This window comes from Salmo salar, chromosome ssa14, assembly GCF_905237065.1.
Source record: "Salmo salar chromosome ssa14, Ssal_v3.1, whole genome shotgun sequence".
Lineage (NCBI taxonomy): Eukaryota > Metazoa > Chordata > Actinopteri > Salmoniformes > Salmonidae > Salmo > Salmo salar.
Window position 1 is genome coordinate 64,221,873 of NC_059455.1, and position 17,949 is coordinate 64,239,821.

Here is a 17,949-nt window from a genome sequence, read left to right on the forward strand (position 1 = left end):
GATTCCACGCCACTTCCGCCCGCCTCTGTGCTGTCACTCACAGCGATGGCAGATTTAAACTCAGTCACTGCACTGAGGTACCTGCCCTGCTACTACATATACAACTTGTAGTTAGTTAGTTAGTTAGTTAGTTAGTTAGTTAGTTAGTTAGTTAGTTAGTTAGTTAGTTAGGTAGGTAGGTAGGTAGGTAGGTAGGTAGGTAGGTAGGTAGGTAGGTAGGTAGGTAGGTAGGTAGAACAGTGCACTGCAGCACCTACTGTAGCTACAGATTGCAGGCCTACTACACCAGATAATGTTATATAAACCAAAGATTTTTGGTGTCCTTACTAAATGTTACTGGTTTTCCTATACAAAACTGCTCCATAGATCTTTCAACTAACCTGCATTTGGCGATAGGCCTACTCTCTTCGTTCTCTATTCTGGAAAAAAATAAATGTCCCTGTCCAGTTGCAGGTGGTTCTACAATAATAATAAAAAAAAACAGAAATCTAAGAAAGGTTCCTCACCATCTTAGCTGCCGCACATCTAGAATTTCCCAGCATCTTTGCCGGAACTAGTCGTTTCTAGGCGACAGTGCAACTCAAAGATACATGCAAGAGGCATATCTCACTCGATAAAAATCATGGATTTACTATTTGAGTTTTCTCTGGTGTTTATAGAACCACCTGCAACTGGACACTGACATTTATAAGATACCTGTTTTCCTGAATCGAGAATGAAGACAGTATCGCCAAATGCAGGTTAATCAGAAAATTGTTGGTATAGTTTTGTATGTAGGCAAACCTGTAACGTCCAGTAATGAACAACAAAAATCTTTGCTTATATCACATAATCTGGTGTAACAATCTGTAGCTACACCTGCTGTAGGCCCTATGTCTGCACATTACAGGAGGAAACTCGATTCACTTCCAGAATTTGACTTCATTATGGAAATTACTTTCCCAATCCTGCGACACCAAGAAGGTTCCCTAGTGAGTTTACCTCAGCTTAATATTTTTGTTCCAAAAATGTAAATCATTATATTGGAAGAATATATTGCAGACATGGCACTGACACAAGACACAATAATGGCATCCTTTTCCATCGCTGTCTCTTCAAAATCCTTTAATGGACATTGCTCATTCATTACAGAAAAAAACATATTAAAAAAATTCTGTGCATGATGCCAAAAGTATAACATTTTATAAATTGTTAATTATAGCATACAAGGGCATAGTTGTTTCTACATGATAGCAAAGTATTATAAAAGTCAATGATAATATAGCTGGGTAACCAACAGTAAGAATTCTGGACTTAAACCTAACAGACAAGTTTGGAAAGTCATTCATTTTAAATTTAACAAAACAATAAAATGCAATAATAACAACCAAGGTTAGCATGCATCATTTAAGCATTGAAGCAGTTTTCCTGAATATATCTGACATTTTCCCACCAAGGGATCTGAAATAAACCTGCCAGGTAGGTATAACATTCAGCTGAATTCAGCTATGTACTTTGGGCTAGTGAACTCAACCCTGAAGTAGGTAAACTGGACATATATTGCTGAATACTAAATACTACTGAGTCTTGTTTAAAGGATGCACATACATGGTAGGCTCAATAATGAATGGTCAAACTTTGTTGCCAAAATCACACATTCTTTTCCTGTATATAGCATAAAGTCACCCCAAGACTTACTCTCACCCCTGGGTGACCATTTGCTTGCATACCATGTAGGCTGACATCAATATTAAGAAAATAGAATTTAATGCAGGTGCAGGTCTACAAAAAACTTGACCTCTCTTTCAAGCATTCCGACACGTTTTTTCCCTTTATTCTTCATGTTTTTTCAAGACAAACCTTTCCTACGTCGTCACATCATAATAATTTACTACCCATTCCAATGAACCTAAAAAAAATAAACTAGTACACTTGAAAATTGCAGAGCTGATTTTGTAATGGCTTTTGCGGGCGAGGTGTACATTATTCCAGTCTTAGCCATAGTAATATTGACAATGAGAATACCTCATTGACTGCATGAACATACACCAACAGGATAGGACCTACAGTGCAATTTAAATACTACAGTATTCCTGCTGTCTCACAGGCAATATACAGGTCAGCATGCAGCAGTAGTTTTTGGGAATACTACAGCTATGACAGCAGTTATCTGCATAAGAAGAAAAAATATTAGTTATAGTCGTGATACTAAGAGTTCTGACAATGTTCAAGCGCGTCAAGCATTTTTCCAAAAACATTCTCAGGTGCTGATACTATCGCGTGATAGGTAGATGATATGTAATGCAACAGAGAGAGGAAGAGGAAGGGAGACAGAAAAATAGGCATTTTACTGCTATTATGTCTTCTCAGTCTAAGGCATCTCATATATTATGTGTATCAGTATCTATCTACTGTGAACTTAGTGAAAGGATAAATGACGCAATTCAAGGATCTAAAATATTGCATAACTTTGCAGTAAGAAACAGTATTGGCTATGCACATGCAATATATCTAGGCTATATACAAGAGTGCTTGAAAGTGAGCTTTGGGTAATGTTTATAAGGTATAGTATGTGTGTATGAATTGTAGATATCGTTTTTTTTACCCAGTTAAAAAAATTATAATAATGTTGATGCTATAGCACGGATATTGCTCAAGATTCAATCAGAAGTCAATTAGCTAAAATAGGAATGAGTCAAATATACCTCACCAGACCATGGATTCAGTAGCTTGTTACCTGATATGGAAGGGATAGCTTTAAAGATTAGGTGGCTTTTACATTGTCTTTAGTCAATGTTGTTATCCATCCTAATCTAATCACTGCAAATTCAGCACCGATTTAACACACATCTATAAAATTGTAATACTCCAGAAAACCAAGATAATAGCCGATAGAATACCAACGATCAAGTAGCTACATCATATATGATTCATTTATACATAAGATATTTATGCTGTCAAGTATTCTCATGTTGCATTAAAAACAATGAAACCTTCATTTTAGACAAAAAAGCAAAGTAGAATCATACTTGTATTTTGCAGGTATTATTATTTACCATAGCTGCAATAAAATAAAAAACATTTTAAAAATCTTTTGTTAGACGTGGACTTTTTCTCATGTAATTATATTTGTGCTTTTTCTTTCTGACACCAATCATGTTTGACTTACTCTCTTGAGTTCCTCTCACGGACATCCTAAATCGGTTACAACGCGAGGTAGCGATATTGCTAGCAGATGCTGTCCCCCAACAACAACTACGCCACGTCCCAGAATGCCTGAGACTGTTACACCCCTTCATTACCTTTGCTTTGACATTTTTAACATGGTCAGCTATACACCCACCAATTATCGACATACAGAATGCCTTCGTTAATAATACTGTATGCAGAACCTGGTTGGACTAGAGTTGAAACCAATGGGAGGCCTTAGTGGAATGGTTTGTCAGACGTTGTAATGGATGTATTAATATACTGTTTCTGAAGCAAATGGACTGAGGGTGGATGTCTTTGTAATGTATATTTGCAGCAAATGGAATCTGAATGGTCGGCGAACGGTTCTGTGTTTTTCCTGTTCAGACTGAACAGATGGAGTAGATCTGGGTTACAACTTGAATAGAACTTAGACAATACAATCATCACAAAATTTAAGCAGTTCAGCAATCACGATGCTGGATAAGAATTATGTTCCGTTTTGCATTGTGACTTTGCCGCTCTATTGTAATCTAGTCATTCATCCTCGACTATCTGGAATACAACGTGTTTGCAAAAGATGCTGCACTGAATTGAGATGAAGTAGCTACTGTTATTCGTTTAGAGACTCTGGGTGGGATGTGTGGTTCAAATAAATGAATCTGGCAACATATATTGTGTTAAAAGAGAATGCGTAAAAACCTTCCCCCATAAAGACAGTGATGAATGCAGCAGCAAATACATTGAATCTTAATAACTTGCTGGCTTTGTTGGCGCTCCAGTCTCAGTAAGCGATGTGTTTTCAGTCTGTCAGGAAAGTAAGTTGGCTTAATTGTTAGCATTTATCAGTTAAGCATTCAGTTCCTTTTGGCTAACAGGGCCATGGAGTCAGGCAAAGTAGGAATGAAAAAAGGACATCATGCATGTAATTCCTTCTCAATAGGTCTGCCTTACTTAGTTGCCTTTATTAAAGGGCAGCGATCCAAACGTTCAGGTCCCTTCCAAAGGGATCATTGTCATGTCCCATCCGTCAGAGAAGTTCTAGAAGTCTCTGTTCCAAGGCTTGTTCTGCAGTGGCTGCGGTTCTAATGAGAAACGTGCCCTGATGTGGAGGGGTTTAGAATGGCCCGATGTGAAGTTGCCGTTGTATTAGTTCCAGGTCATTTGTTTTGCAAGATGAGGGATGTAGTAAACATTTACTGTGCTGGGATGATGTCATCAAAAGTGGCAGAGATTGGACACTTTGTTACATGCCCAGGGACACTACTAGCTTTCTTGCATAGCATGGTGTTATTCAATCTACTAGCTTGTGTCGGTTAGCAAGAATGATGTAAGAAGATCTTGGGGGTTTTAGCTCTCCAACTCTGCTATTCTATAGAGGCTATATGCTGAGACAAGCGCTTTCTCTGAGTTGGTGCCAAAGCCTTCTGCCATGACTGTACTTTCTGTTAATAGTGTCTCTCTGGATGTAATGAAATTGTAGCGGTAAAGGCCTATGTCAGATACTCTGGGCTAATGTTTGTCAGAAGCTGTCACGTCCTGACCATAGAAAGCTTTTATTTTTCTATGGTAGAGTAGGTCAGGGCGTGACAGAGGGTTTTGTCTAGTTTATTTGTGTCTATGTTGGTTCTAGTTTCTTTTATCTATGTTGGGGGTTTTGTCTAGTTTATGTATTTCTATGTGGGGTTCTAGTTCTTGTATTTCTATGTTGTTGTTTTTTGGGATGATCTCCAATTAGAGGCAGCTGGTCATCGTTGTCTCTAATTGGGGATCATATTTAAGTGGTTGTTTTTCCCACCTGGGTTTGTGGGAGATTATTTTGAGTAAGTGTATGTTGCACCTCTTTGTCACGGTTTGTTGTTTTGTTTATTAGTTTATTTGTATGTCTTGCATAGTTTCATAGTTATAATAAAAATGTGGAACGATACACACACTGCGCCTTGGTCCCATTCTTCAGACAGCCATGATAGAATCTCCCACCACCAACGGACCAAGCAGCGTGGTCAGGAGGACTGGACCTGGGAGGAAATCCTGGATGGGGCAGGACCCTGGACAAGGCCTGGGGAGTATTGCCGTCCAAAGGAGGAGATTGAAGCAGCGAGAGCAGAACGGAGATATTACGAGGCGTTATACCATCAAGGCAAGCAGGCGCAGACAGCGAGAGAGGAACGGTGACAATACGAGGAACTAGCACGGCAACGACGGAAGCCAGAGAGGCAGCTTCAAAAACAAATTGGGGGGGGGGCTCACGGGGAGTGTGGTGGAGTCAGGTTTGGGACCTGAGCCAACTCCTCGTGCTTACCGTGGAAAGCTGAGGGGTGAACCAGAGCCAGTCAGGGAGACAAGTGAGGAACTCGACGCAAGATTCCGGAGAGAGGTGGTGGCGGCATTGAGAGCGCTGCAGAGCGGGCGTGCTGAGGAGCGCAACACCAGTCCGGTGTCATATGCACCAGTTTCACGCATCTGCACTCGCTTGAGGGAGCGTGTGACCTGTCAGGCACCATGTTTTGCGGTGATACGCACAGTGTCTCCAGTGCGCATTCACAGCCCAGTGTGTCCTGTGCCAGCGCCCCGCACATGCCGGGCTAAAGTGAGCATCCAGCCAGGATGGATTGTGCCAGCCCTACGCTCCAGACCTCCAGTGCGCCTCCACAGCCCAGTACACCCTGTGCCTGCTCCTCGTACTCGCCCTGAAGTGCGTGTCACCAGTCTGGCGCCACCTGTGCCAGCCCCACGCATCAGGCCTCCAGTGCGCCTGCCCAGTCCGGGGTGTCCTGTTCCTGCTCCCCGCACTCGCCCCGAGGTGCGTGTCACCAGTCTGGCGCCACCTGTGCCAGCCCCACGCATCAGGCCTCCAGTGCGCCTGCCCAGTCCGGGGTGTCCTGTTTCTGCTCCCCGTACTCGCCCTGAGGTGCGTGTTACCAGTCTGGCGCCACCTGTGCTAGCCCCACGCATCAGGCCTCCAGTGTGCCTGCCCAGTCCGGGGTGTCCAGTTCCTGCTCCCCGTACTCACCCTGAGGTGTGTGTTACCAGTCTGGCACCATCTGTGCCAGCCCCACGCATCAGGCCTCCAGTGCGCATTCCCAGTCCAGAGCTTCCGGCGACAGTTCCCAGTCCAGAGCATCCGGCGATGGCCCGCAGTCCGGAGCCTCCTGAGACGGCCCGCAGTCCGGAGCCTCCGGCGATGATCCTCGGTCCGGTGACACGAAAGCGGAGGGATCAGCTAGTGGAGCGGGGGCTACGCCCCGAACCGGAGCCGCCTCCTATGCTGGCGGATAAGCAGGATGTGAGGGTTCTTCGTCCCGCAACAGAACCACCTCCGATGCAGGAGGATCCACGGGATGTGAAGGTTCTTCGTCCTGCACCAGAGCCGCGACCGACATTAGACACCCACCCTAACCCTCCCTGTTTTTTTGTTGTTGTTTCGGGTTGTGTGTTCAGAGTCTGCACCTTTGTGTGGGGGGGGGGGTACTGTCACGTCCTGACCATAGAAATATTTTATTGTTCTATGGTAGAGTAGGTCAGGGCGTGACAGAGGGTTTTGTCTAGTTTATTTATGTCTATGTTGGTTCTAGTTTCTTTTTTCTGTGTTGGGGGTTTTGTCTAGTTTATGTATTTCTGTGGGGTTCTAGTTGTTGTATTTCTATGTTGTTGTTTTTTGGGGATGATCTCCAATTAGAGGCAGCTGGTCATCGTTGTCTCTAATTGGGGATCATATTTAAGTGGTTGTTTTTCCCACCTGGGTTTGTGGGAGATTATTTTGAGTAAGTGTATGTTGCACCTCTTTGTCACGGTTTGGTTTGTTTATTAGTTTATTTGTATGTCTTGCATAGTTTCACAGTTATAATAAAAATGTGGAACGATACACACACTGCGCCTTGGTCCCATTCTCAGACAGCCGTGACAGAAGCATTTTTTTACCGAGATTTATCCGAAAATAAAGTTGTCTTTATTGGTTTTGTTAATCTAGTATTACAATGTTATTCGTAGAATTAATTTGGCCTATTAACATATGTCATATATTTTGCTGCTATGTCAAGGTCCCCACATACAGCTGCTATGTCTATGTCCCCACATACAGTACTGGTGGTAAGAGCATTCAATGCTAATAAGAAAGATAGATCAAATATATTGTAGCTCTGTCAAAAATGTTTACATTTTTGTCATTAGAAGAATTCTGGGATTCATTTTTACAGGGGTATAAAAAAATGTACTCAGAAATCAGTGTGCGCTCATTCCTTTTGGGCATTGTAATCTTAATGTATTTACATGAATCATCATAATGCATTTTCCCTTAGTCCACCATGTTATCTTAGATATTATCTCTTAGGCCAAGAGAGGCATGCATGCATTATGCAGTCATTAATACTATCAATTGCCTCTTGGGCCAACTAAGGCTAAATCCTGGCTTTTAAGTCTAATTTAAATGCATGTGTAACAGGGGTCAGTCTGCTGCTAACAGCTTAGCTTCCTCCACTGTCCGACTGCCCCATACTAGGCTCGAACCAGTGATCCTCTGCTTCGCAACACACGTGACCGCCCTGCGTGACAACGTTCCAACGTGTTGAGCCTCCCAAAAGCTATCAATTGGATGGCTCCATCCGCGACATTTCAAGCTAGCTGTGGAGTGAGCTTACGGTACGTTCTTAACTCCGTTACACATGCATTTCCTGTATGCACAGAATTCATGTGTTCTAATGAGCTAGGGTCTTGTATTTTTTTCTTTAGGGATTAAGTCTAGTGCATATAGACTGGCAATTTTTACACCAAGCATTTTTGTGTAGTTTTAGTTTATAAAAGCAGTGATCAGGATTTGGGTTATGTCTGCATGAGGGGGGGAGTAATTGAGGCTGAAGAGTAAAGATTGTCAGGGTGTCCGGGGGTTTGTGTCTGCGCTTTTAGGAATGCAATGCCGGAGCTCTCAGGTGGTGGTGCTCTCTGCAGTGGCATTGGGAACTGACGGGCTGATAGCTTTATCGGCTGCCTCAAGTGCCGCAGACAGCTCGGCGCCCCTGGATGCCATTTCTGGCGTGGTGACACCCATCAGGTCTTCTTCAGGGGCGTCGGCTTCAGACCGGGCCTGGGTCACGTAGCTGGGGCTCATGGCCGAGTCGGGGGTCCGGTTGGCACTCTGGTCTCCCTCGGGGATGATGGTGGCGGCCACGCTGTCAGAGTTGTTGAGGAGCAGCTTGTGGGAGGTGAAGGTCTGGGGCACGTCCGTCTCACATTCGCTGTCCAACGGGAGAGCGGAGGAGTTGAACTCTACCCCCGAGTCACTCATCTCCAGGAAGTTCTTGTCCGAGGAGAGAGTGTGGTAGCGACCTGCTTTGGATACCTCCAGACCCTGTGGAAGGAAAGTAGCGTGGGGGGGAGGGGGGGAGTAAAGAAAGAGTCAGCAAAAAAGGAACATGAATGATTCATTTCGTATGTTTCTGCAAATGTAGTCTAGGTACTGCCTGGCGTGGAGCCTGGTTATTTTCAGCCTTTTATAGAAACATTACCCCAGTCTGTCTACAGTTAAAACATTTACAATTATAATGGTGGGATGTGTTTTCATCTTGCACCTTAACATGCTCACCGGTAGACCACTTCCCACCATATTATGTGTCCCTGAGCCCTGCTTACCCTAATGGTGACCTCCGTGCTTTCTGTAGCATTGCTGTTGTCCCACGTAGACGCCAAAGTGGATTCCTCAGTGAACCGTGTATAGGCCTCTTGAACAACCTACCAACGACAACACAAGAGGGTCGTATTTTAGCAGGAAGCCACGGCAAGCACATTACAGCAGCAATCACAAGTTCACTTCACCATGTACGCCGCGAGTCATAAAGAATACATATGGGTAAATAGGAGTTGGCACACAAAAAGCACATGTACTGCACGCGAAGCTCTTATATAGATTTATAAGATCATCAGGTGTATATATAGTGACACATTGAGAGACTGGAGTTGTTGGCTTGAAAATAACACCCTGGAAGTTTAGAGGAAAAGGCTTCAGGGAACCATCGTTCTTGAGGGACAGGGAATCGCATACTAGAGTGTGTCAGGAGAGAGATCGAGGTAGATCAATCGATTTTCATGTCGGACCACTCCGGAAACTGCTGTTGCGACCACAAAGCAAATCAGACAAGCTGTCCAGGTTTGTCGCTTAGTCTCCAGAAATCTATGGCTAAATCCATAATGAAGTGGGACATGAAGCCTCGCTGCATTTGAATAGTTTTGTCTAAACCTCCAGAGGGAACACCTTACAGGGGGATTAGAACAGCAGAGGCCCCTCACATCATGTCACAATATATTCAATACATGTAAATTATCTACGGTACACCACGTTCAAACACAAAAATGTATAGCATCAGGTGTACAAAAATTACACCGACACACACATAGACACAGACAAATACAAACAAACATAGAAACGGCACACCTTTGACACAAATTCTGTTGAGCTAGTAGCTGATTAAGCAATATACACCCCCCCCGCCCCCCCAAAAAAAAAAGAAACGTAATAATTGTAATCAAGAATAAGATCTTACATGGATGTACAGTGTCGCGAACTTTGAATAATTACTACAGTTCTTGAATTGGCCCGGCTTCCCAAACCCAGATTAAGCCTGTAACTGGACTAAAAATCACCCCCAACAGAGATTCTCCATTGAGCATGCATTTTAGACCAGGAGTAATCTGTGTCCAGGAAACCCATCCAGGGTGTACACTTAAACTACATGATGTCATAATGCACAATGCTCTTGATGCAGTAATTGATGTGTAGGTCTATACACTCCTCTCCACAGTATTCCAATACTAGAGAACACTAATTTCTATAATACCAGAGTGTTCGGCTGTGATAATCTTAGTCCAGGTGGCAACTTAATCCAGTGTACTATACAGCCTAATCCCACATTATGTCTGTATACTCTGCATGTACTGTAAGTGTGCTACTAACTACGTGTAAAAATCCTGCAATTCACAACATACCACCGCATATAATCAAGAAAACAAGTGGTAGATCTAGTCCAGTATCACCAAGCCAATGAATATGTTAATCGCTACTGCCCCGATCTTAGACAAACGCACAGCAGACACAAACACACATCAGCAGATACACACACACACACACATCAGCATATACTCACACATACACATAAATACATGTTTACCTTGTATCTCCGCCTCCAACAACAATATATGTGCATGTGTGCTTGAAAATAGCTGAATCGTATTGGACGGCTGCATCTGTATGCTTATTTGCACTGAGGCTAGGACTGCAGTTATCATGAATAAGTAACTGCTGCAGTTATTTGTCAGTTTGGAGATTAGCGTAAAGAGGGAGGGGTGAGGAATGGATGGCAAAGACATATAATCACTGATGGTGGTAGGAGGCCCACACAGCATAGTGACGCTATGACCATCCCCAGAGCGTTAGTACAAACACCAATACAGATTCATCCACTTAACACTACGGAATGAAGCCAGAATACAGTTCTCTCACCAAGCAGAGGCTCCGTCGGAGGCTCCTTTAAGAGGAAGAAACGTAACGCAAAGGCAAAACGTTAACTAGATTTTCCCCCCAATTTGTAATTAGGCCGACATCTATTGTGTGGACCAATTGAGATTGAGATTAAGATGATGGGTGGACATTGGCAACATTATGGGCTGCAGACAAAACACTTGACATTACAACTATGATGGAATCTGCCATATGGAGAGAGTGATGACTGATGATATATGGATGATCTCATTTTGTGTGATTTAAAAGCACCACTCATCCAGGAAGCCGACATTGGGCAGACCGGTTTCGTTCCTTGGTGAATTCCAGCAAATTTATCAAAGTAAATTAGGACCTGAAGTTTAATTAAAGCTAATTATCTGAGGTTTATAGGTCAAGACTAAAGACTAACACAGGAACGCACACTGATGGAGGAAAAGAGAGCGGGACAGGCAAAGGTACACACAAATACAGTTATATGTACACTGACATCTTTCTTTGACCATACTTAAAAGGATAGTGCAACATTTTACAAAATTCCGTACTGGTTACCTTACCCTGTAAGCAGTCTATAGACAAGGTATGACAGCAACCCATGCTTTGGTTTTGTTTAACTTCTTTGCATTTGTGGCACAAATCCAATGCGAGTCAATGGGTACAACATGACAATTTTCACGCTTCATGTCCAAATCATCTCTAAGTAACTACATTAATTTACAAAACCAATTTTAAGATACTTTAGGATGAATTGGACATGAAGAGCAAAAATACTAATGTTGTTCCCATTGACTTGCATTGGATTTGTGCCACTAATGCTAAAATATTAGCAGTTGAAACAGTGGCCAGGTAAACAAATCCAAAGCATGAATTGCTGTCATACCTTGTCCATAGACTGCATACAGGGTAAGGAAGCCAATACGTCATTTTGTAAAATGTCTCACTATCCCTTTAAGAGGTCTTACCATAACCATCATTTCTCTTACAATTACTTTGCAATCTGCGACTTGTGTAATAGGAATATGGCATTATCATTTTGGAATCATATTGAGCCATTGTCGCAGTGTGTTATGGTCTACGAGTATATTAGGCCTGGAATCATAGTAACAGGGTTCCAAAATACATGAACATGGCCGATAATTGTTAGTAAATTAAGTGTTTCGACGTGAGAATAGCATACATATATGATAAAGCAGATACTGTTTAATTATAGTACAGGGGTTGGATCATGGTGTCTTAACGTTTTCACCCCCGTTGAGGAGGTGTTAGGGTGAGTTACCTTGACGAATGCGTCTCCATCCCCCTTGCCCGCCTGCTGGGCGATGAGGGCAATTTGCCGCGCCTTCTCCGCCCGACGGCGCACATTTATCAGGCAGGAGAGCAGACACACCAGCAAGAGGAGGACCAGGAAGCCCAGTAAGGAGAGGATTGCAACATACAGCGTTGGTAACTTATAGGCTAAAAGAGAGAGGAAAGAAGAGAGAGGATGGAGAAAGGAAAGACATAAGGGTAGAGGATGGACAGGAATATGATAAGGAAGATAGGAGGAAGACAAGCAGGCAGAAAGGAACACAAAGAAAAGAGGAAATTGATGGATGAGAGGCGAATGTGGAGAGTTACAACATCAAAACAAGAGAGTGAAATATACAGTGCCATCGATGACAAGAAGAAGAAAGGGAAAGGAAAGACCATTAATAGAGGTGATAGATGGATCTATATGTTAAAGCCCTAGTCTCCTCCCTGACCCACGGTTTACCTTTCACCTCCAGGTAGATGTTGGTCACAGGGAACCCCAACAGGTCTGTCACTCTGAAGAGCCCCATGTCACTGATCCGGACCCTCTCCAGAATGCACATGGGGCCTTCTACAGTCAGCCTGCCGTCCAGTGATGGGTCCAACGGCACCACTAGCTCTCCTTGCTCCAGTATGACCCGGTCCTTCCGGTCCCAGTCTGGAGTGTACATGAGGTTGACTTTTGTGTGGTCCACAAACAGGTTGATCTTCAAAGTACTGCCATATGATAGGTGGACGAAGTTCTGGTGCTCTTTGGAACAAAAGGGAAAGAGAAAAGGTTGTCAAATAATTCTGGTTGCTCTTATTTTGACTTGTGTCTTCAAGCTTTGTCAATCCTATTTTAACCACAATTTCAAACCACCTAGATCAAGTATTATCTCCCTCTGACATTGATCACTCCCTCTTGGACTTTGGTCTTTCTCATCTCACCTTTCACGTTCAGGCATGACCTCCTTCTGACTTTCCCATCGCGGTCCAGTACGGTGAAGCTTCCCTCGTCTGTCCCCCGCACCATGCTTAGAGTCACCCTTTTCTCGGACACACTCAGGCGACCCTTGTACTCCTCTGGGGGGATGGAAGTCTGGTTGAGCAGCACCACTGCCGGTGGCTCCGTGGTCTGATTGGCCTGGGCTTGACTGGACCTGAACTCCAGGGTGATAGGGCCCAAGATGTCGCTGAGTGGGATGTGGTATGTCTCACCGTACTTGACTACCTGCTCCAGCGTGCAATCTGCCAGGGAGCACACAACAGCACAGCAGTATCACTCAGGGCTCTGGGGGAGTATTGTCTTCCTATACAGTCGCATTTGCATCAGAACAATGATCGTAATCAATTGCAGACCAAATACAACTACATCAATAATGCAAAAAACGTTCATTTCGATTGGTGTCTTCCTCTAAGGGTTACACAGTTTGCGCAGAGTTAGGATACAATCTTAGATAGTGAATGTGTTGGATAAACAGTGGTTTTAAGAGGTATAGAAACAAGTCGATTGCAACGTTTAGAAGAAAAGTTTGAAGAATTAGAAGAACTGAAGATGAATTAACTGTACAGTAATTAGAAGAACAGTACCCCTGACGATGAGGATGATGTGTTTGACATCGGCAGGCACCTCAGTGTTCTTGATCACGTACATGCCCTCGTGCTCCTCCCCCACATCCTCCAGGATGAGGTGCTTGAGGGAGTTGAGCTGGGCCCGGTGGCCCACCACCCGTCCGTCCCTCATCAGGACCACCACGGCGGTGCGGTTGGAGGCGGGCCTGAACAGAACCTCAGTGCTGACTAGGGATGGGAGAGGGATGTGCACATCTTCGCCGAAAAAAGCAATCTTGTGTTCTTCTTTGACTGAAGAGAGAGAATGTAAAAGAGGTAGATTGACAATGGTATGCAGAGTATAAGGAATAATATGTCAGAATCAGGGTAAAGTTACTGATGGTATTCATACTTAATCTTCAGGTTTTGACAGTCACTGAAAAAATCTGTAGACCATGCTTGACTTTACCTTTCAGGGATGCAGTCAGAACTGTAAAGTAAAAGATTTTTAGCATTACTTTACGTTCTTTGTCAATGTTTCCAAAGATCCTTCAAGAAGTTAGAAATCATTTGTACTACTGGAAGAGAAACTACTAAACTTGGCAAATATCACAAAACGCTTGCAATGTAAATGGCCTACATTCTCACTGCAAAAATAAAACTGCTGTCAACATCAAACCCTCCATAAATTAGTGAGGGGAAAAAAGAAAAAAAGGAACAGATAATAAATGACTCGATCCATTTTGTACTCATTTGAATAAAATCTGATATAATCATGTGACTGTGTCAAACATTCTTTATGCTCTTTCAACCTCTCAACCTAAATCACTGGTGACTAATTCGCCAATATGCTTACCAGTGCAGAACACGGCTCCAAACACGGCAACACCAATTATTTTCATCTTGATTGAATCTCTGAAAAAACATAATACATTATTCTTTTTTTACAGCGGATATTTCTTATCTAAATATGGATATAATTATTGTACATGCACTGTATACAAATACCAAACTAAATTGTAGAGATACAGTATGAAGATTAACAAAACATAGTAGGGAATAGTTTAAATCTGGACATGCAGTGCTCAAATGTAATAATCTACTCCTAGTAAATTCTACTGTAACTGGGAGTCTGCAGTGGTAATGACATCATTTCCTGAGGTTAATTAGCAGGAGTGGTGTGTAGTTCCCCAGGGCATTAGTCAGCTCTTTTGTGTGATGAGGCTGACCACCATTAGACTAGAGTGGACATGAGCCTAGGCTTGGGCCACCATTCTGCCTACAGTGACAGGAGATGGGGAGTAGCGGAGGGGGAGGATCTAAGTGGCTCCAAGGATCCTAGTGTACAACCATGAAAGAACACAGAGTGCTGTTTAATAAGCATTGCCTCTTTCAGCGGCATAAATGAAGAAATTACCGAACTGTCTATTTGCATCTCATATTTGGGACACAGGCTGCAAATCAAAGTGTAGCCACAGTTTTGAAGGCAATGGGTTTCCAATGGGTTGTATTTAGTACAGTAAAAACTAGGGGTTCAACAAGGGTTCTTCTAAGATCCTCAAAGTTCTTTGAAGAACCTTAGAGTTCTTGGCATTGAAAATGGCCCAAATGAGGAGGTGTGGTTCCTTGAGGAACCTCCTTAGTTGGTGGGGGTTCTTTGGATTCAAGGTTGAAAGGACAGCAGGCACAGGTACTTAACTGAAACATTTTAAGATCTCAATTTAAGGTAAGGTATGTCCCTCACATGATCTAAATTCATATTGTTTTATGATGATACCATCTATCTTTTCATATTTCTGCAAATCTTTCTACAGCAGAAAAAGAACACAATTCAATGGATATCAATCAACAAAGAGGTAAGAATATGTAGGCAGATGCAGATCACTGAACTGCTCACTTTTGTGTCTGTGTCTGCAGGTATACAGACGAGGAGGAATACAAAGGTATGTCAATTGGTATGTTATGTAGATCACATTTTACATCCTCCTCACTTACCTCTTCAATGAATATCCCATAGGCCTCTACATTATGCGTATGAAAACCATTATCAAAACAGTTTTTTCATTCACATTTCCACAAAAACCAAGGTTTGAATACTGTCATATGCATGTTTTGTTAATCAACTGTACAATTAAATTTTTTGGATTCACAGACTTCACCCTCCCTACACCTCTGATGAATATAACAGGAAACATGTTTGATCACCATGCACTGCAAAATCATTCTGGCTGTGGATACGGAGAACATCTACACATTAACATCAACACGCCAGAGGATATACCCATTAGAATTGGGGCTCTGCTGGGAGTTTACCTCATTTATTTATTTTTATTTTGCTTTGCCTCTAAAATCATAATTAACACTGACAACTAAAATATTGTGTTATTATTGTTATTGTTATGCGTATTATTATTAATAATAACAATAGGGGAGGGGAAGTAGTTCAAAAATTAACCCCAAAAGGTTCTTCAAATGGTTCTTCGAGGATCCATTAAAAGGGGTTCTTTGAAGAACCCTTTGAAAGGGTTCTTCAAAGAAATTATAGGGGTTCCCCCACAGTTTCAAGTTGAAGAACCCCTAAAGGATACTCCAGGAACCTTTTCTTTCTAGAGTGTACCAGAGTTTAATAATAGTTCCATAGTCGGCTATTATGTTGTACACTTACATTAGCTTATTGCATACTGACCAATTGAGTTGTGCACGATGAGTTGTGCACTTTATTCAAACCTGGAAGTACAAAGGATGTAAATCAATCAACAAAAAGTTTTGCTTTTGAAGAATGATCAGCTGCTTTTGACCATTGCCTGAAGGCCAAATAACTCACTATAAGAAATGGTCGATAGTTGGCTGTGCTGTTTTCAGAACAAGCCATATATGGTTAGATCACTCAATATTTGTATTGTGGGGAGTAAAGGTGAACTAAAGGTGTTCACCCCAATTTATCGCACATATCTCATCAGTTTGACATCCAGTGTCGCTCTTCCTCACATACTCGCGCGCACGGCATCTTTTTTGTTCTATCGCTCGGTAAAACGCGGCAAAACAGTGTGCAGTCTGTACACCCGTGGTGCGACACGGGTGTGTCACGCTTCGCTGCATGGGCTATCCCAACCAGATAAAACACAGCTTTGCTAATGATGAGGAATATACTGCACTGAGGAATTTGGAAGACATGGGGAGACCCCTTCTCGTTCCAGCTACGATTTCTCTCATCCGTGTGGATTTTGGCAAACGCTCGCACTCTCTTTTTTTTGCGCGCATCACACGCGCACAAAGGCTCCCTTACTCGCGTCCCCCGTTCCCCCCTTTGCACAATACCAAGTGCCATTGAAAAACCTGTATTCTCTCTTCAGTTCATTGAGTATGTGACCAGACCGAACACTTACTTAGCGACTATGCAAAATTTGCCATCTGTCGTTCCCATTATTTACGTAGCCTAACGATTGGGTGTCCTGGCAGGGTGTCCACGAATTAACGCATTGGGCAGGACGTCAAACAAATAAGGAAGAATAACCAATTTCACATTCAACTACTTACCATTCGTTCATGAATTACATAAACGATTGAGGGGGAGGGTGGATGAAATATAATAGGCTTATGATTTGTATTTTTTATTCCCAGCCCTATAATAAACGGCACCTATGATGGGTTGAAGAATAGCCTAGAAAAAAACGAACCCTCCTCATAGTGTTTGTTCTGGTGTTCATTGTAAGGATATAGGCTAGAATCTGAAGATGCGGAGAGGCCGTCTAAGCTTTCGAAATAGCATAGATAGCCTATGAAATGCTGCCTGGTGCCCAACAATAGTCATTGTCCCCGTTTCAAATGTTCTATTATTAGCCTTTTTTTATGGGAAGTGCTAAAACATAGGTTTTATGTTTTGTAGGTGAAGATGAAGGTAATTACTGTCATCCTACCCGTCTCTGCTGCATTACCGGTATCACGCCCTAAATTACCCATATTAGATATAGCTGTTAGACATGCATAAAACAACAACCAGATAACCTGCCAGCAAACGAAAAAACTGCAAAATTTAACCCATAAATTTCTCGGTGAAATAAAAAACCAGTAGAATTGAGCAGATATAGATGCATCATAATTGCTGGTAATTACCTTTCAGACTGGCTTGGATCCGAAAACAGCAGATGGGACTTACGGGGTACAGAAAGTAAGGTTTTCTACAAAATTTAGTTTTTTTCTTCTTGATATCTTCCCCCTCTCCCTCTCCCTCACCCCCAACCCGTCAAAGAAAGGGACTTCAATGGTGTTACGAATCGGGATTATCTGGAGAGTTTCGGTAGCTGTCGGCTTGTGGTCTGTTAATGATCGGTGGAGCTCGTGCCATTTCGTTAGAATCCGGAGGTTCGGCTCTGGAATGCCGCCACTCATATTCCTGTGGGATTATGACATGGTATTATGACTTCACATCTTGTTTGCCTTGATGTTTGATGAAATAACAACATTTACATTAC

General features: G+C 42.8%; 1 protein-coding gene across 1 annotated transcript; it reads right to left on the reverse strand.

Annotated features, from left to right (window-relative positions):
• Positions 1 to 7,395: 7,395 nt before the first annotated feature.
• LOC106569970 (uncharacterized) lies at positions 7,396 to 17,881 on the reverse strand. Its single transcript, XM_014141765.2, has 9 exons — positions 17,591 to 17,881; positions 14,334 to 14,392; positions 13,947 to 13,967; positions 13,517 to 13,789; positions 12,875 to 13,174; positions 12,408 to 12,695; positions 11,931 to 12,109; positions 8,794 to 8,892; positions 7,396 to 8,512 (listed from the first exon to the last, which is right to left on the reverse strand). The coding sequence occupies exons 2-9, from the start codon at positions 14,377 to 14,379 to the stop codon at positions 8,090 to 8,092; spliced, it is 1,629 nt and encodes a 542-aa protein (XP_013997240.1). The 5' UTR covers positions 14,380 to 14,392; positions 17,591 to 17,881; the 3' UTR covers positions 7,396 to 8,089.
• Positions 17,882 to 17,949: the final 68 nt, after the last annotated feature.